Genomic DNA, 20,378 nt, shown 5'->3' on the forward strand with positions numbered 1-20,378 from the left:
TGAATGGTTTGTTGTTGTTGGACTTCCATACAGTTCAGTTTTCTGTGTTTTGGCTGTGTTTTTGTTACTAAAACTTTGTTGTCTTTAAACTTGGTTGTGCGAGGAGGCACAGTGTTTCTACCTACGCCTCCGTCTTGGCCGGAAGTTGGTGTGATGTAATTTTAAAAAAGGAGATATTAAAGTTAGATGAGATTTATATTTTTTATTTACTAAGATACAAGAGTATTTCAAATTGGAATGTTCAGCTCTGTTTTGTGTAGCATATCAATAATTTGTCTATCAAAAATTAGACATTTGATTAAATTTTTGACTTTTTTTATGCTTTAGTTTTCTTTCTTTGTTCTACAGCCATATGTGCTTATCTTCATAAGGAAAATTGTCTTGGGATTCCTTTAAACCAGAGTGGTAGGTTGGTGTGATGGAAAGAAGGGGCTGTGGCATCAGACCCGAGTTCAGATTTTTGGACACTTAATGTAATTTAGCTTCTCAGGGCCTTACTTTCTATCTCTGAAATGGCAGTAATCTTATTTTTGGTAGACCCCCTATGAGAAGTAAAGGAAAGAATATATGTGAAAAGTGTTTCAAGAAAAGTGGACTATTCAAAGTTGTCATTATTAAATGCCTAATTTAGAACTATGTTTTGGGACTTTATTCTATGAAACTATGATTGATTTTGTAAGACTCTTTTTAAATTCTTTGAAACATTCAACAAATAAGTCAGGCCATGGGAGTAATAGACAGAAAAGTGTACTTGAAAAATAATTAAATAAAAAAATTGGGGGAAAAAAGCAAATAAGTCAGGCGAAAAACTAGATGATGTGTTTATTTTGAATATAGGTGAAAATCTCCCATACAAACTCGATTTCCTAAGATAGAAGCAAATTGTCCTTAGTTATGTCAAGTAAAACAAAAGTTACCTAGTCAGTGTGTTCAGATATGATTTTTGCCTGATTAGCTTGTATTAATAGTTTTATGTCTGTTTAGTCAGGAAAGGCAAATGGTATGGTAGAAATTTCTTAATGGGGTAGACATGGGCACAGGTTTTTGTGGGCACAAGTTTTTGTGAAGAGTCAATGGAATAATACTTGTGAAATCCCTAGCACAGGGCTTTTCACATAATAGTTAATTGTGTTTCTTTCCCTTTAACTTAGTACTGTACATGGCTCTCCATTTTTTTGTATTAGTTTTCCTAGTCTTTTTTTAAAAATTGATTTGAGAGAGAGAGAGAGAGAGCGAGCGAGCGCGCGCGAAAACATCGGCTTGTTGTTTCACTTATGCATCCATTGGCCCTGACCGGGGATATAACCCACAACATCGGCGTGTTGGGATGGTGCTGTAAACAACAGAGCTGCCTGGTCAGGGCTTGCTAGTCTTTTTGAAGTTAAGACATACATTTTCTGTGAAGCTAAGATGCTTCTAATTAATGCCTGAATCTAAGGTAGTGCTCTAGAAAGTAAAATTCCGGTTTGGCATTATTTTTGCTTTTGTTTCTGATGTCATTGAGTTAAATTTAATGTTGAAAATAAGTACTTTAAAAAAAAATTCTCACCTAAAGAAATGTTCATTGATGAAAGAGAGAAACATTGATTGGTTGCCCCCTGCTTGTGCCCAAAACAGGGATCACACCTGCAACCCAGGTGTATGTGTCCTGACCGGGAATTTAATCCACAAATTCTGGTGTATGGGACGACACTCCAAGCAACTGAGCCACCAGGTCAGGGCGAAAATGAGTACTTTTCCATTCACAGTAAAATAGGTGATGATCATACATATTGTCATAAGTAGATAAATCCTAGGCAGTTGTGGATCCTGCTACTACTCAGATAATATAAATTTAAAGTTTTTTCTTCTGGGAAGAATGTAAGATCTCCTTAGAAGATCTAGAAAATGGAATATTAAGTATAGTCCTTTTAGGTACTAGAAGGCTTGCTGTATTTAAGAAGTAATAATTCTCAGTGGATTGAGCGTGGGCCTTCCAACCAAAGGATCGCGGTTCGATTCTGAGTCAGGGCACATGCCTGGGTTGCAGGCCAGTTCCCAGCAGGGGACTCATGAGAGGCAACCATACATTGATATTTCTCTCCTTCTCTCCTTCCCTTCCCCTCTAAAGATAAATAAATAAAATCTTTTAAAAATAAGAAGTAATGATTTTACTTAATTATAAGAGCACAAAAGGATTATACAGTGAAAAAGTAAGTCCCTTTCTTGTCTGCTGGCTAATTAGTTCTCTAGAACCAACTACCATTAATCATTTTCCTAGTGTATATCCTTTGAGAGATATTCCAAGGAAGACTACCTTGAATCTGGGTTCCAAAGCTGTTGAGTCCAGTGATAAAAACCTTCTGTTGTATATTTACAGTAAAGGATAAATATACAACAGGGCAAGGCTTTTTTACCCTTTTTAATTGTCTTATTTCATATCAGATTAGAGATTTGGTGATGACCAAAACAGATACAGTCTCTTTCCTTATGGTGCACAGTAGTCTAATAAGGCAGATATTAAGTAATGATAAAATTGTGATTATAAATTGTGATGAGTGCCATGAAGGACAGTTTAGGGTTCTGTGACAACATTTAGTAGGGACATGACCTGGAAGGGTGAGGATAGTTAGAATAGCTTTCTTTAGTAAGTGGTTTTTCCTACAGATGTGAAGGATAAGAGTTTATGAAATGAAGTATGGAAAGGTCTTGTAGAAGGGTGTTCAAAGGGAAGGCAGTGTGTGAAGAGTTTGAGGTGGGATTAAGCATGGCATAATTCAGGAATGTGGAGAAGGCTAATGTGACTGGAACGAGGAAAAGTTGCTGGAGAGCAGAGTTGAGTTAGGGTCAAGATCAGATGGAGTCTTTGTGTATGCTAAGGAAAGGCTTTGGTTTTGTCTTGGAGCAATGGGAAGGCATTGAAGTGAAGTGAAAGAGGGATTGTAATGAACCTTTTTGAAAACATTAGTTGGTTTCTGGAGAATAGTTGAGAGCAAATGTTTATAGACTTGGTAGGTTATGCTCCAGTGAGAAGATTGTAGTGATAGAAGGAGAAAGAAGTGGGTAGATTTGAGACACATTTAGGATATAAAATGAGACTTGTTAAATGAGTGGATGTGAGAGTGAGAAAGAGGGAGGTATCATGGATGACTCAGGTTACAGTAGGTGATGATGCCATTCAGCGGAGAGAAAGCTGGAAGAGGACCATGTTTTGAGGGGCTGAGATCATGAGTTTGGATTTGGCTGGATCCTCATATCTGCTTCTGCATTTAGTCTGTTGCATCATGCTGTTTTGATTGAAATATATTAAAAAAATCATCCATAGTAGGAAAAGGGAGAAATGTAAGGATTTTTTCACATTAACATCAAAGGGTATTCCCCTTTGATACAATACCATACCAAAACTAGGCGAATGATAGTTTCTTAAGGGTTAGAATGTGGGTTCTGAAGTCACATCAGTGAACTTTTCATATTGTTACATTAAAATCTATCGGTCTGTCTTCAGCATTGAATGGATTTTAAAACCATGTTTGAGTTAGTAAAATCATATACTGGCCATGTGAAAAATATTGGTTTACTGAGCTATACGGATATTCAAATTGACATGTCATTCTACAGTATCTTTTGGTTCATGGGTCCGTACTCAATCCACTGAGCTACACCAGCCAGGGCTCACTCTACAGTATCAAAAACACATTTACTAATATGACTACTGATTTCATCAGAATCTTTAAATATTTGGAGCTGTCGCTCTCATGATGGCAAACACAAGGTTTCCAAAATTGTAATTTTTGCTTGAACATTTGAATGTTATCAATGGCAGCAAATTGTTTCCCTTGAAATGGAAGACTTCATTGATTTTTGAGAAAATGTTTGCCTGATATCCAAATCTGAATCACAGTTTGTCTGAAGTTCTTTTAAGTAAAAATGGTTTTGATTAAAAAAAAAAGGCTAGTTAGGTTGTATAAGTACTTTTTCTTGACACAGCCGTCAACCGTTGGTCTGCTGAAGTGCTTTATGCTTACTTCTCATTTTCTTAAGTAGAATATTGAAAAGGTACACTCAGGGTTTGAGATTAGTAACATTAATGATTTTTTTTCCTCCATCAAGGTTATTCTGTTTAAACTTTTTTTTTTTCAAATTTACATGCCAGAGCTTGGTAGTACAGACTGTTAAGTTGTATGTACAGTTTAGTACTGTTGACTTGACTCATGCTAAAGCACCAACACCTTTATCCACCATTGCTTTTGTGTCATTAGTTTACATGTCAACACAGGAGAGAAAGTAATTCAAGAAGAGAAAGGACAAATGTGTTGAGTATGGGGAGAGGTCAAGTAGGGTGAAGACTAAGAGGTGTCCTTTGGATTTAGCAACATTCTCAAGGTCACTGATCTTAATGAGGGCTTAAGTGAAGTGGTAATGAGGGGCAGATTTGAATGGGTTGAGGAGTAAGTAGGAAGTGAAGACATGGAGATTGAGTGCTGGGAAACATGAGAAGTTGGGTTGGATGGGGGTGTGGGATAGGAGAGAGAATGGATCGCCCACAGTGTAAGGATTTTGAGTAATGGGAGAGAATTGACTCTTGTCAGGAGCAGTGCTTTTTAAAACGTTAATGTGCATCACCTGGGGGATTTTGTTAAGCTGCAAATGGTGATTCAGTTGGTTTGGTGTGGTGCCTGATATTCTGAGTTCCTAATGTGCTCCCAGATAAGGCCAAAACTACTGGCTAGAAAATCCCACATTGTGTAGCAAAGTTCTGTTCCCCTGGTGGAGAGATAAGTTTTGGGTAGTGTGTTCCTTGTAAACCTGGGAAGGTAGAGAGGTCAGATGCAGATGTTTTAGGTTTGATGGTAAAAAATTGAAGGGAAGAGGGTACAAGTGGGGTGCATGTATAATAGTATCAATCATAACAACAAAAAAGTTGAAGGGATTTCTGTCTGATAACATCTATTTTTCCACTGAAGTGGGAGATTAAAAAGAATAATGTCTAAAATTTTGTGTGGGGAAATGATTATGCTCAGGTAGTGCTAGTACCTTCAGAATAGATATCCCTGCCTGTAAGCTAATTATACCCAGAGTTATAGTCTTAAAATGTTGATTTGATTGTACCACTCTCATAAATTTTTTTTAATTTTAAATTTTTATTTACTGATTTGAGAGAGAGAGAGAAACATTGATTTGTTGTTCCATTTATATGCATTCATTGGGTGATTCCTATATGCACCCTGACTGGGGATTGAACCCACAACCTTGGTGTATTGGGACGACCCTCTAACCAACTGAGCTGCCACGCCAGGGCCTACGAAATCTTTTTGCCTCTTTACCTAAAGGATAAAATTTAAACACTTTCAAAGTTTCCTTCTGCATTCTCACATACTACTCCTACTTTTGTTTTCCCATTGCTAAGCATGGTGCCTGGTATACCACAGTAGTTAATATCCAGATATTGAACAGATTGAAGAAGTTCTCTATAGTGCCTCTTTTCCAAGTGTGCCTAAGATGCCTACAGAAGGTATTTCTGGAATCATGAAAATGGATGGAGAGTATGCAGGAGAAAGAATGTTGTATTCTCTGTGTTAGAAACAGTGATAGCATAATATGTATTTTCTCTACCCTTTTGCATTAATGTACTTGCCTTTTCCATGTTGATTCTTGTTTTCTTCTACCCAGTGGCAGAGTAATAGGGTATTGAAATACTTCTTTGATCAACCCTACAGCTACCCTTACCTNGAATCATGAAAATGGATGGAGAGTATGCAGGAGAAAGAATGTTGTTGTATTCTCTGTGTTAGAAACAGTGATAGCATAATATGTATTTTCTCTACCCTTTTGCATTAATGTACTTGCCTTTTCCATGTTGATTCTTGTTTTCTTCTACCCAGTGGCAGAGTAATAGGGTATTGAAATACTTCTTTGATCAACCCTACAGCTACCCTTACCTGATTAGAGAAGGTTCATTATATCAAATACATATACTGAAAAGTTAAGTAAGTGAATTTCTATAGACAACAACTGTGTTTGATGTGTGCTTCATTGCAGTGGACAGGAGAGACAAGTGCTGGAAGATGAGAAACATTCTCTGTCAGGGCTTTTAAAAACTTATTTAGTTTTTTAGAGAGAAAGTTATTCATTTGTTGTTCTACTTATTTATGCATTCATTGGTTGATTCTGGTATGTGTCCTGATCGGGGATCAAACCCACAATCTTGGTGTATCAGGATGATCCTCTAACCAATTGAGCTATCTGGCCATGGCTGTAGTAAGCCAGTAGATAATGAGCTTCAGTGAGGTTTCATTAAGTTTACCAAAGTGTCTGTCACCTTCAAAATGTAAAAAACAAAACACTTCTAATTTATATCCATATATATGTATACTTTGAATACTCGTTGGCTGTGTCATTAAACCTTTGAGTTCCTTAGAGCTCAGCACTTATTCATCTTCGTATTCCATGCCCTAACAACTAGCACAGCACTTGGCATAAAACGGCATTTAGTAAATATTTGTTGAATGAATTGCTGTTGAGTTTGTGTGTGTACTTGGAGGAAAGCAAGGCCACATAATAGAATTTGACTTACTCCTTTTTCTTTGTGAGGAAAGGCCATAGTTTTCAACTACTATGCCAGGAGTCATTTATTTTTATTAAGCAGTATGGGGAGTGTCAAGGCTGAGAGGAGGGGCAATAATAGAATAATCTAAAAGATGTTATTTATTATCTTTAAGAAGCCAAATTCATTAATTTTTTCAGTTAAAATTTTTAGATTTTAATGAAGTGCCAAATTTATAGACTATACTCAGCAAAATATTGCCACTGGAAATCTTCCTTTATTTAAAAAAGTTAAAGTTCTTTATATTGTAAATTGTTCTGAAATCTTGGCCCATGTCCCAGTGATGTAGTCTGGAAAAAGTATATAGTAGTTAAAGTATAGAAACTATTAAAATTCTCAAGGGAAATTCTTTCTCTTTGGAACCTGGTGAAACTTTTTGTTCTTGTTTTAAGTTGCTTATCCCTATTTCTAATAGGGAAGGATGTGATGTCATTGTAGGTATCATTTTGGAAACATTGCTTAAAGTTGGATTTATCTAAAGATTCTTCTTAATATCATTTGTGTGGTTGACTGGCGCTGGTCTGACAGTAGTTGTTTGTAGACTGAGTGATCTTCAAGTTTCCTAATAGGCTGTCTTTGGGTCTATAAATTGGTATTATACTATAGTACTGGGTTTAATATTGAAAAATAAATTCTACATCTAATGTAAAAGGTATTTAGCAAGTTAAAAAATTTGAATAACTCTTTACAATGTACATAAAATTTTAGGCCATAGATGTATGCTTAAAAAAACTTTGTTTATTTTTGGAGGGGGGGAAGAAAGAGAGGGAGAGAAACATCAGTGTGCCAGAGAAGAAGCCTTCGGTTGACTTTCACATGCTCCCACTCAGGCCTGTGCCCTGAGCAGGAATCAACCAGCAACCCCTCGGTTTGTAGGATTAGTGCAACCCACTGAGTCACACCAATCAGGGCTGTAGTTGTATAGCACTATTTACGGTGTGCTGTGATTATCATACACATGATACTTAATTTTTAAAATTTATTTTAGTTATGTATGCTGAAATTTGAGTTTGACAAATGTGATACTGTTGTGCCAGAGTTGAAATTCAGAACAGTTCCATCACCCTAACACATTCCCTAGAGCTATCTCTTTGAAGTTAGACCTTCCTCCCAGCCTCAGTGCCTGGCATCCACTGGTCTGTCCTGTTGCTGTACTTTTAACTTTTTCAGAAGGTCGTATTAATGGAATCATATATACAGCCTTTTGAGTCTGGCTTCTTTAATACTATATTGCATTTGAGAGTCTTTTGTGTTGCTGTATGTATAATTGTTCCTTTCCTTTCATAGCTGAGCACTATTCCATTTTATTTGTGTGTCGTAGATGGTTTATCCATTCACCTCTGGAAGGATATTTGGTTTTTTCTTGTTTTGGTGATTATAGCAACCAAAGTTGCTATGAATAGCATATAGATTTCTGTGTAAATAGCATATAGATTTCTAAAATTCTAGAGATAAATCTGACAAGATTTAGAATTCACAAACTGATTTCAAAATTCATATGGAAATAAAAAGTACTGCTTGTGAGTTCTGCTCTTTATTATTCTGCATTGCTTTGGGGTTTAATTTGTTCTTTTTAAAATTTCTTAGGTGGAAGCTGAGGTCAAATGATTTGAGACCTTTTCTAATAAAAGTATTTAAAACTATAAATTTGTCTGTTCTGGTTTAGTTGATGTATATTTTCATTTGGCTCAAAATATTTTAAGTTTTTTGATACTTTCTTTGGAAAGTATCTCTTGGATTATTAAGAAGTATGTTGCTTAATTTCCATATATTTGGAGATTTTCAGATATTTTTGTGTTATGGTAGTTAGAGAACATACCTTTTTACATTACTTTAAATTGCTAGGTTTGTTTTATGGCCTGTGATATGGTCTATTTTAGGTCAGTGATCCACATGCAGTTGAGAAGAATATATATTCTGCTGTTGTTGGGTGGAATGTTCTCCAAGTGTAAAATTGGGTCAAATTTATTGAGTGTTCAGTGTGTATCCTTGTTGGTTTTCTATTTTGTTTTATAGGTTATTGAGAGAGAGGTGTGGAAGTCCCTAAGTATAATTGTAGATTTATTTATTTCTCTTAAGCTCTCTCATTTCTTGCATCATTTTTGGAAGCCCTGTTAGATGATTTTAGGATTGTTAAGTTTTGGTGAATTGACCCTTTTATCATTATGTAATGTCCTTAATCTCTGGTGATTTTCCTTGTTCCGAAGTTTACTTTGTCATAAATACATGTATGGGAACTCAAGCTTTCATTTTACAGTGTTTATTTGGTATATCTTTTTGCGTCCTTTTTTAGGATTTCTTAGGTGGAAGGTGCCTGAAGAACTTTCTTAGGCATTTTTTAGGGGAACTTTCTTAGGAAGGTGCCTGAAGAACTTTTTTTAGCATTTTTTAGGGCAAGTCTGCTGGTGATGAATTCTTAGTTTTTCTTCATCTGAGAATGTCTTTATTTTGCTTTCATGCCATAAAGATATTTTTGCTGGCTATAGAATTCTGGGATGGCAGCTTTTTTCAGCATTTTATAGATGTTGTATTGTCTTCTGGCTTTCATGGTTTCTGATTTTAAAAAAAAAGTCTACATTCAGTTTGTTTCTTTGTATTCTTCCTCCTGCTGATTTTAAGATTTTTGCAGTATGATTATGATTTGTGCATGGTGGTTTTTGCATTTGTTATATTTGACGTTTGCTGAGCTTCTTGAATGTGTATATCTTTCATCAAATTTGGGGAGTTTCTTTGAATCTATTTTCTTTCTGGGACTCCAGTGGCACAAATGTTACACTTTTTGATGTGTTCTCTCAGGTTCCTAAGACTGTTTCTTTTTCCCCCAGTCTTTTTCCCTCTGTTCTTCAAATTGGATAATTTTTACTCATCTATCTTCAATTCAAGTTCACTGGCTATCATTTTCATTCTGCTTTTGAGCCTCTCTAGTGAGTTGCCCCCACCAAATTGTATGTCCTTTCTGAAATTTTTATTTGATTTTTTTCACACTTTCTATTTGTCTCTTGGAAAATGGATGTTTTCGATAATTTCAAAAACGGTAACATTTACCTCATGGCATATAGTTAAAATATCTGATTTAACATCCTCTCTGATAATTTTATTATCTAGGTTGTCTCAAGCTTACATCTGTTGACTTTCTTTTCGAGCTGGACAGATCACATTGTACTGATTCTTTGTACTATATTTCAAGATATTTTGAATTTTATCCTCAACATTTGGAATATTGTGTTGTGAGACTCTGGGTTCCATAAACTGCAGCCTCTGTCTTGCCCACTGTGGGTGGTGGTTTAAATGTCAGTGGTTTCAAAGCCTTTGTTATGATGGTAGGGTCTACTGTGCATGTAACTCAGAGTTTTGTCTGGGACTTGGATGATAGATTATGTCATAATTCAGTTGTCAAAGGTAGTAGCTTTGTTATCCACATGTACAAGGGTGTGTGTGTGTGTATATGTGTATGAGTGAGTTTACCAAACAGACGTGAACTTGGGATGTGTCAGGGATCCTTTTTCTAGCTCTTTCCTCTCCGAGGCTTCCCTTACATCTTTTAGCTACCAGGAGATGTGTTCTAGCTAGAAAGCTAGGGATGTCTTAGAGTTTAGGCACACTTCACCCTCTTCCCTTTTTCCACCTTGTATTGTCAAATACTTTCTGGGACTGGGGCTGTCCTGGAGGTGAAACTAATGAGAGAAAAGAGAAGAAAATAATAGGCCTTCCTCTTCTGTCGTTTTGACCACAATGGTTCCTTTTCTCATTTCTCAGTTTTCATGGGCTTTGCATGCTTGTGGCATATCCCTTGGACTGTGCATGGGCCACTCCAGGGTTTTATCTGGAGCTTATACTTGGGGTTGGACTTGGGGCCAGACTGGGAGGAAAAAAACCCACACTCTGTCTTACAGAGGCCCCTTTTCTTGGTCCTCTCAGTTTTTGTTACGTGCTCCTACTACGTAGTGTTGAGACTTGTCTTCACCTAGTCTGTCAAAGAGGAGAGAAAAAAAGCCCTTGAAACTCAGTTCCATCAAGGATCGTTACTTGTTTTGACTTCCTTCCCCGATCTATCTGCTGTTGTCTACTTTGCAGAGTCCTCAGATAGTTGCTTTTTTGTACTCTGTCAAAGGTTTTTGGTTGTAATCATTGGGAGGGATAGGTTATATAATAAAGCTTACTCCAGTTGACGGCTATAAGCTTGACATTTATATTTTTAGGAGTTACGAAATGCTTGTTTCAAAATTTGGAAAAATCAAAGTTTAGAGAATGAAAATTATCTGTAATTGTGAAATATAGAAGTGAGCCATTTTAACTTTTTCTTGGTTTCTTCTCTCATGATAAATACCATAGTGGACATGATTTTTTCTTTCCTTTTTTATCTTTATCTGAGGAAATGCTTATTGATTTTTAGAGAGAGGAGAGAAGCATTGGTGTGGGAGAGAAACATCATTTGGTTGCCTCTCATATGTGCCCCACCTGGGGACTTAATGGCAGCCCAGGCATGTGCCCTAAGTGGGAATCATACTCATGACCTTTTGGTCTGGGGAATCATGCTCCAACCATCTGAGCCACACCAGCAGGACTCCTTTCCTTTTACCTAATACTTTTATAAAACTGTATTTATATCACAGCAAGTCCTTAGTAAGTACTTTTTGAAAACCTTTTTGATGGTGTAGTCTACCATCTATGTGTTACGTACTTAATCATGTCTTTGTTACTAGATATACAGGCTATGTCACAGTAGCATTTTGTTTTACACATTATTGCCTGATAACATTTTTTGATTTGCTGAATTGAGAATTACATATAAGTGGAAATCAAAGTTTTCTGTTTGAAATAATTATTTAAAAAATTTGAACTAAATATTTTTGTCTAAAATTACCATTTTCATAACTTCGACATGCTGTTTTTGGTAGAGGACCTTGTGGTTTTTTATTGTTTTGTACTTTAGGGTTGGTTGTAGGAAAATCTGATTGATGGTAATTTTACAAGTTTTTATTCCCTGAAGGAATGAATGAGGTGCTTAGTAAATTTTGATTTTATTTTTTAAGAGAAAACAGAATGAAAATTTTAAAATGATGTTAGTATATGCCCAGTGTGGTAGTTTTATGTTTTCTGTCTGCCTCAAGTACATGTTCATATAGAAATAAAGTCTGTGTCAAACAAAGAAATAAAATTTGAATGAGTGAATTTACTTTGGAATTTATTTATGACTTTTGCTATTCTTTTTTTAAAAATATATTTTATTGATTATACCATTACAGTTGTTCTAATTACCCCCTTCATTCCCCTCCACCCTGCACAGCCCTCCCCCACTATTCCCCCCTTTAGTTTTGTCCATGTGTCACAAGTTCTTTAGATTCTGTATTTCCCCTACTATTCTTGCCCTTCCTCCTGTCTATTTTCTATGTACCATCTATGCTACTTATTTTCTGTACCTTCTTCCCCCTTCTCCTCCTCCCATTCCCCTGTTGCTAACCCTCCATGTGATCTCCATTTCTGTGGTTCCATTCCTGATCTAGCTGTCCTTCGTTTGCTTTTGTTTTAGGTTTTGTTAATAACTCTGAGTTTGCTGTCCTTTCACTGTTCATATTTTTGTATCTTCTTTTTTTAGATAAGTCCCCTAAACATTTCATATAATAAGGGCTTGGTGAACTCCTTGAATTTGATCTTATCTGAGAAGCACTTTATCTGCCCTTCCATTCTAAATGAAAGCTTTGCTGGATAGAGCAATCTTGGATGTAGGTCTTTGGATTTCATGACTTGGAATACTTCTTTCCAGCCCCTTCTTGCCTGTAGGGTCTCTTTTGAGAAATCAGCTGACAGTCTGATGGGAACTCCTTTGTAGGTGACTGTCCCCTTATCTCTTGCTGCTTCTAGGATTCTCTCCTTCATTTTAATCTTGGCTAATGTAATTATGATGTGCCTTGGTGTGTTCCTTCTTGTGTCCAACTTCTTTGGGACTCTCTGAGCTTCCTGGATTTCCTGGAAGTCTATTTCCTTTGCCAGACTGGGGAAGTTCTCCTTTATTATTTGTTCAAATAAGTTTTCCACTTGTTGCTCTTCCTCTTCCCCTTCTGGTACCCCTATAATTTGGGTGTTGGAGCATTTAAAGATGTCCTGTAGGTTCCTAAGCCTCTCCTCATTTTTTCGAATTCTTGTTTCTTCATTCTTTTCTGTTTGGTCATTTTTTCTTTCTTCTGGTCCATTCTCTTGATTTGAGTCCCAGTTTCCTTTTCATCACTATTGGTTTCCTATGCAGTTCCCTTCATTTCACTTGGTTTAGCCTTCATTTGTCTCTCTAATTTGTGACTAAAATTGACCAGTTCTGTGAGCATCCTCATCACCAGTGTTTTGAACTGTGTGTCTGAAAGGTTGGCTGTCTCTTGGTCGCTTAGAATTATTGGCTCTGGGGCTTTGAGTTCTTGAGCCATGTTTTAGAAACTAGATTTGGAAGATTTCATGATTTTTTTTTATTTGAGTGACCGAGTAAATGGCAGGTTAGAGAACAAATAGATGGGGTTTTGGTAGGATAACTTCATTTAGTTTTGGGCATGTTGTGTTTGATGGTTCCTGAAACATCTCAGGTAATTGTAGATGAGCAGGGAAGGCAGTTGACTCTGCAGTTTTGGGATTTAGAAGAACAGTTTGGGTACAGTCTAGACTTGTCATTACTGGGGCATTCCCCTGCACACATGCTCTTTTCATCTGGATTATGCTTCAACACCCTATGCCAGACTGACTGTCTCGTCCCTGTAGAGATACCCTCTTCAACACTAGTGCTAGACACATCTCATATAGATGTCTAAGTGGCTATTTCATCTTAGATTAAGGTTGTAACAAGTATGTGGAGAGAAGTGTACAAATTTAGAATATACTTTAGAGGAAGTTTGGTGGGATTTAACTGATGGATTGATTAGATGTATAATGTGAAGAAATGGTGGAAAAAACTAAGGGTGATTCTCAGGTTTCTGGCTTTCTGGACAATTGTGACATTTATAAAGATGGTGATTTAGGGGATAGAGGTACATAGTAGGTGTTTTACTTTTTGAATGTGCTTGTTTAAGTTGCCCCTGATCATTCTTAATGGAGGTAGTGATACGAGTTTGTTTGGGGTAGAGATAACATTTTGGGAGTTTTCATAGTATGTGATGAGATTTATATCCATGGTGTATGAACTAAGGGAATAGATGATATCAACTAGAGAGAAAAAGAAAAGGGAGTTGACAGCTGAGGCTACATTGGAAAACCAAGGCAGTCAAATTTGAGAAAATTGAAAAAAAGTTGTGAATTACTGATTGTAGGCAGTTGAAGAAATGTAGCAGTATTGGACATTGTGCTCACTTAAGGTTGGTAATCACAAATTTATAGTAAAATCAGATTTCTGAATTATGTAAACATTGATTTTTAGTTAATCCCTGTTGACATGGATTCAAACCCAGGGAAAGTTATGTTTGTAGCCCAGGGAAAAGGCTAGGGGCTTCAGGGGCTTGCTCATGGAAAGTAGTCAGTACTTTCTAAATAATCATAGAACTCAAATGGAATTCAGTGACTGAGTTGAATTATCTCTGACCTTAGGATATTTCTTTGGAAATGACACTAAGAAATTCACCAACGACTGGAAAGACAGTCTTATATGTTTATATTATAATGGCTATATTAAACAGGATATTCACCAGAGTATGTTAGGAAACAACATTTATTAATAATTAGTTTTAGTTTCAGTATGAATTTTCAAGTATATAACTAGTTTTTTCAAAATTCTTTGTTTTAAAATTCATTAATATTGGCATATTTTTTCTTTTTGCTTAATTTGTAGTCATATGAATTGTTGAGTTTTGTCATTTGCTTTGGTTCTAAGTTGAAAACTTACTTTTCTGTGTGTGTGTGTGTGAATACACATAAATACCTTCTCATTGTTGAAAAGGTAACAGAGGAGCTAGAAAAATATTTTTTCATCGTTCAGTAGCCAAACGTACAATAGATGATTTGTACCATACATTTAAAAGTTCGTGAAGCAGGTTTACATTATGGCTGACATGAAATAAGCTCTTGTGTATGCATACCATCTTTATTTTTCTCTTAGAAATAAATTAATCACAGTTAAAATTTAAGAACCTACATTTAGAACTGTCTCCCTTCCTATCATCCTCCCTCCTTCCCTTCTGTCCTTCCTTCTTCTTTTCTGAAAATTTGCCCTTTAACCATACTTGTTCAGGAGATTCATCATAGCAATGAACAGTTTTCCCCAAATTTGCAAATATGGCCTACATACCCCCATGAAATATGGAAAGTTAAACTATATGTTTATCTTCCAAATTTTTTGACATGCAGTTTTTGCCGTGGATAAGAAATCTAGATGAATCATTTTATTTTTAACATAAAAGCGTATGGTAGATTCATTCTTGTCATTTGATTCATGGACTGTCAACTTCAGCATTTTATTTTTTATTCAACAACTACTGTTTTCTAAAGAAAAAAATGTTTTAGACTATGTTGTCCTTCAGTAGTATTATCACTTATACAATCTCTGCTCATCTCTTCAGTTTACTGCATATGCATATGTAGAGAGCATATGCAGAAATGCTTTAAGATTTTAATATGGTAGTCAGTCTTTTGACCTTACTGGAGCACAAGTGGACTATCTCCTGGCCACAATGCATTTCCTCCTCAGGAAAATTACAGGTGACTTCTGATGGCCTGAATCTTTGAGTCAAAGAGAAGGATCTCCAAACTGAAACTCCATGTTAGTTTTGGATGGACTTGGTGACCTGAGATGGTACTCTGCCAGCTGTAGGGTGTTCCCTATTTTTACAGTGCACAGCCATGCTGTCTGCAAATGGAAGTACTTGCACTGGGTGTTGGGGATATTTGCTACCTCCTGCTCTTCATGGTTTTGGTTCTCTCACTGTGGTAGGACCCCTGGCCAACACCCTGGCTTGTCATGTCAGCTCCATTGGCTACCTTATCATGTTGAGGTACCACTGCCTCTGCAGCACAAGTTTTATTGCCTTCAATAAAAGATTACAATTTTTAAAGAAGTGTTTCTGGTTAATAAAACCACCTGTCTTTAATCAGTGGTTTGTCAATCATTCAATGCAAGAGAGCTTCTAAGATCTTTGTGATAAATTTCTGCTGCTGGACCCCTTAAGTTATCACCTAAGCAGATATTAAAGAGTAAAATACTTTGAAGTTCATACACGTATTTTTAAAAAGCTGCTAAAGACATGCACACACTAAAAATTGGAGGAAAAATAGTTTTACTGAAACATGGAGCATACCGCTTTGTGTTACTGGTAGCCTGTGTGCAGAGGAGTTAGAATAATGTATTTGAAGTCATATAACTGAGATTTCTACTAATGTAAACTTTTTTATATTTTAAATGTTGATTAAAATATAGGGGATATTATTAATAACTTGGAGATTCTGCTTTGATAAAACCATCTTTTTTTTCCCCCATTGCTTTTAAAGTGAGAGGAGGGGAGAAAGAGAAACATCAATGTGAAAGAGCAACATTGATTGGTTGCCTCTTGAATTTGCCTGGACCAGGGATTGAACCTGCATCCCAGGCATGTTCCCTGACTGGGAGTCATTCCATCATGGGATAATGCTCAGGCAACTGAGCCACACTGGCCAGGGCAATAAAACTGTCTTACACAGGTTTATATAACATGTGTTAGACTATTGATAGGAGGGAAGGGGAACTAAAGTTAATTAGTTTAATATGGTGACAAGGTACTAAGTGTTTGATGTATATGATTTCATTTAATCTTCGTAACATCCATATAAAGTAGGTATCATTTAGATGCTACCTTTGTTTTACAAATGAGGAAATAGGACCAGAAAGGTTACATAACTGTTTCATGTTTTACCGTGGTCTGCTAAACCCCACATCAACATTTGTTCCCAGAAAATAGGAATTGAACAATGTCCATGTCTTCAGGAACTCTTAATGTGAATAAGGAAATAAAGTGATATATTAAACAGTGTGGGCACTGTTTTTGTGAGGTTTTAGGGACATGAAAGCACCAGTTAACAACTACTTGGGGAGGTTAGGGGGGGTTTTGCAGACCAGTTGGTGTTTCAGCTGAGTAGGAATATTTTTAACATGGTTTCAAGTTAATACTGATACTTTAACCTGTTTATACCTTGATGTTTTCAGCAGTGGTGACATTAGTGTGTGATTATTGTTATGGAATTAAAAGCAATGTGAGAAATACTACCTAATACACATGTGACCCAGTATTGAACATAAGTCATAGTTTTTCTTTTGTTACTATTTTGATGTTAAGCATTTAGGAATTCTAGGTGTAATATGATTTCTTTCACTACAGGTGTCCTCCTCGCACTTTCTTACCAGCGCTCTGCAAAATTTTTCTTGATGAAAGCGCTCCAGACAATGTGTTAGAGGTAACAGCCCGTGCCATAACATACTACCTGGACGTGTCTGCAGAGTGCACCCGAAGGATCGTTGGGGTAGATGGAGCTATAAAAGCACTTTGTAATCGTTTGGTTGTGGTTGAACTTAACAACAGGACTAGCAGAGACTTAGCCGAACAATGTGTAAAGGTAAGTCTTATTTATTGGCCCATTGAAGATCACTTAAAGAATAAAAAATACATTTTGCTAAAAAACAAACAAACACAAAATTCTTTTCCATTACCAGTCTTATTTTATTGAGAGTGGTTGAGAATAGCAAAGTCACAGTCCTTCTGGCACTAAAGGAGATTTCATATGGCTTGGGAAAAGGAATACTGTCTTTGAAGGAATATTGGAGATCACTGATAATGCCTCTTCTTGGCTCTCTCAGTGCTTTTTAGTTCTGGTAACCACTAAGACTTTTGAGAAAGGTGGTTGCTGTTCTTGGCCAAAATGATTTTGTATGAAAACAGTAAAAACCACCAACAGAACAACTAACCCTGACCATCAGTGCCAGGTATTGTACTGAACACTTTATAAGTATTAACTCATTTAATTGGCTTTTTAAAAAATTGGGGGGGGGGATATTGGTTAATAGCATCACATAAATTTCAGGTATACGACTTTTATTTAGTTTTAATGACAATTCTTATTGAGGACACCAAAGAGCCTTTGCTTCTATATGTTATATTTTTTTATATTTACCATGTTGGATATTAAAACTAATAAATTTAAAGCATTTATTAATTTGGCTGAAAACAAACTAATCTGTTAACATGCATTACATTTTTAATGAAAATAACTGTTTCCAAGACAAACAGAAAATTAGATGAGTAACATTTTGAAGCATTTTTTTTGTCTCTTTAAAGAATGTTTGGCTTAGTAGAACATAGCTGAATCTTTTTTTTTTAATTTTAATTTTTATTTAATTCTTGTTCAAGTACAGTTTTCTGTCTTATATTCCCAGCCCTGCCACCCCAGTGCTCCCCACCTCCCTCCCATTTCTGCCCCCCACCTTAGTTATTGTCCATGTGTCCTTTATACTTGTTCATGTGAGTCCATCCCCTTNGTTTTAATGACAATTCTTATTGAGGACACCAAAGAGCCTTTGCTTCTATATGTTATATTTGTTTATATTTACCATGTTGGATATTAAAACTAATAAATTTAAAGCATTTATTAATTTGGCTGAAAACAAACTCATCTGTTAACATGCATTACATTTTTAATGAAAATAACTGTTTCCAAGACAAACAGAAAATTAGATGAGTAACATTTTGAAGCATTTTTTTCAAGTCTCTTTAAAGAATGTTTGGCTTAGTAGAACATAGCTGAATCTTTTTTTTTTTTAATTTTAATTTTTATTTAATTCTTGTTCAAGTACAGTTTTCTGTCTTATATTCCCAGCCCTGCCACCCCAGTGCTCCCCACCTCCCTCCCATTTCTGCCCCCACCTTAGTTATTGTCCATGTGTCCTTTATACTTGTTCATGTGAGTCCATCCCCTTTTCCCCTATGATTCTCTCCCCTCTCCCCTCTGGACCCTGTCAGCCTGCTCCATATTTGAGTGTTATTGGTCATATTTTGCTTGCTTGTTTGTTTTGTTGTTTAGATTCTTGTTAATGGTGATATCATATAGTATTTGTCTTTCACCTCCTGGCTTATTTCGCTCAGCATATTACTTTCCAGTTCCATCCATGATGTTGCAAAGGGTAGGAGCTCCTTCTTCCTTTCTGCAGCATAGAATTCCATTGTGTAAATGTACCATAGCATTTTGATCTAGTCATTTACCGATGGGCATCTAGGTTGCTTCCAACTCTTGGATATCATAAATTGTGCTACTATGAACATCGGGGTGCATAGGTTCTTTTGGATTGGTGTTTCAGGGTTCTTAGGATATACTCCTAATAGTGGAATTGCTGGGTCAAAAGGCACGTTCATTTTTAGTTTTCTTAGAAAATTCCATACTGTCTTCCACAGTGGTTGTACCAGTCTGCAATCCCACCAACAGTGAACTAGGGTCTCCTTTTCCCCACAACCTCTCCAGCACTTGTTGTTTGTTTCTTTGTTTATGATGGCCATTCTGACTGGTGTAAAGTGGTATCTCATTGTGGTTTTAATTTGCATCTCTCTGATAGCTAGCGATATTGAGCACCTTTTCATGTGTCTCTGGATCCTCTGTATGTCTTCCTTGGAGAAATGTCTGTTCAAGTCCTTTGCCCATTTTTTAATTGAGTTGCTTGTCTTTTTGAGTGGAGTCGAGTGAGTTCTTTGTATATTTTGGAGATTAAACCTTTGTCTGAGGTATCCTTGGCAAATATGTTTTCCCAAACTGTTGCTTCTCTTTTTATCTTGATGCTGTTTTCCTTAGCCATGCAGAAACTTTTAATTTTGATGAGATCCCATTTGTTTATTCTTTCCTTTATGTCCCTTGCCCTAGGGGACGTATCAGTAAAAATCTTGCTGCGTGGAATATCTGAGATTTTCCTGCCAGTGCTCTCCTCGAGGGCTTTAATGGTTTCCTGGCTTATATTTAAGTCTTTTATCCACGTTGAATTTATTTTGGTGTATGGTATAAGTTGGTGCTTGAGTTTCATTTTTTTTGCATGTAGCTGTCCAGTTCTCCCAGCACCATTTGTTGAAGAGGCTATCTTTACTCCATTTTATGTTATTGCCTCCTTTGTTGAATATTAATTGACTGTAGAGAGTTGGGTTTATTTCTGGGCTCTCTGTTCTATTCCATTGGTCTATGTGCCTGTTTTTGTGCCAGTACCAGGCTGTTTTGATGACAGTGGCCTTGTAATACAGTTTGATATCAGGTATTGCGATTCCCTCCTACTTTGTTCTTCTTTCTCAAAATTGAAGCTGCTATTCAGGGTCTTTTATGGTTCCATATGAATTTTTGAAGGTTTGTTCTATGTCTGTGAGATATGCCATTGGTACTTTAATAGGTATTTCATTGAATCTGTAAATTGCTTTGGGTAGTATGGACATTTTGATGATGTTAATTCTTCCAATCCATGAACACGGTATATGTTTCCATTTATTTGTGTCTTCCTTGATTTCTTTCTTCAGTGTTGTGTAGTTTTCTGCATACAGGTCTTTAACCGCCTTGGTTAGATTTATTCCCAGATATTGTATTTTTGTTTTTGCTATATCGAATGGGATTTTTTTCTTGATTTCTGCTTCTGCTGTTTCATTTTTTAAATATATTTTATTGATTATACCATTACAGTTGTTCTATTCCCCCTTCATTCCCCTCCACCCGCACACTCCCGCCCCTACCATTCTCCCCCCCTTAGCTTATAACCACGTGTCTCAAGTGCTTTAGATTCTATATTTCCCCCACTATTGTCGCCCTCCCCCCTATCTATTTTCTTCCTACCATCTATGCT

At 36.4% G+C, this 20,378-nt stretch overlaps 1 protein-coding gene across 6 annotated transcripts in view; it reads left to right on the forward strand.

Moving 5' to 3' along the window:
• Nucleotides 1-20,378, forward strand: part of HECTD1 (HECT domain E3 ubiquitin protein ligase 1) — a 96,093-nt gene that overhangs the window by 5,422 nt on the left and 70,293 nt on the right. For all 6 annotated transcript variants that reach the window (XM_037037535.1, XM_037037537.1, XM_037037538.1 and 3 more), the window contains exon 3: nt 16,900-17,134. In XM_037037535.1, coding sequence (XP_036893430.1) covers nt 16,900-17,134 — 235 coding nt within the window. The remainder of the gene's footprint in view (nt 1-16,899; nt 17,135-20,378) is intronic.

The sequence above is a fragment of the Sturnira hondurensis genome, unplaced genomic scaffold (genome assembly GCF_014824575.4).
Source record: "Sturnira hondurensis isolate 20B ecotype Veracruz unplaced genomic scaffold, ASM1482457v3 Scaffold0023357, whole genome shotgun sequence".
NCBI classification, from domain to species: Eukaryota; Metazoa; Chordata; class Mammalia; order Chiroptera; family Phyllostomidae; genus Sturnira; species Sturnira hondurensis.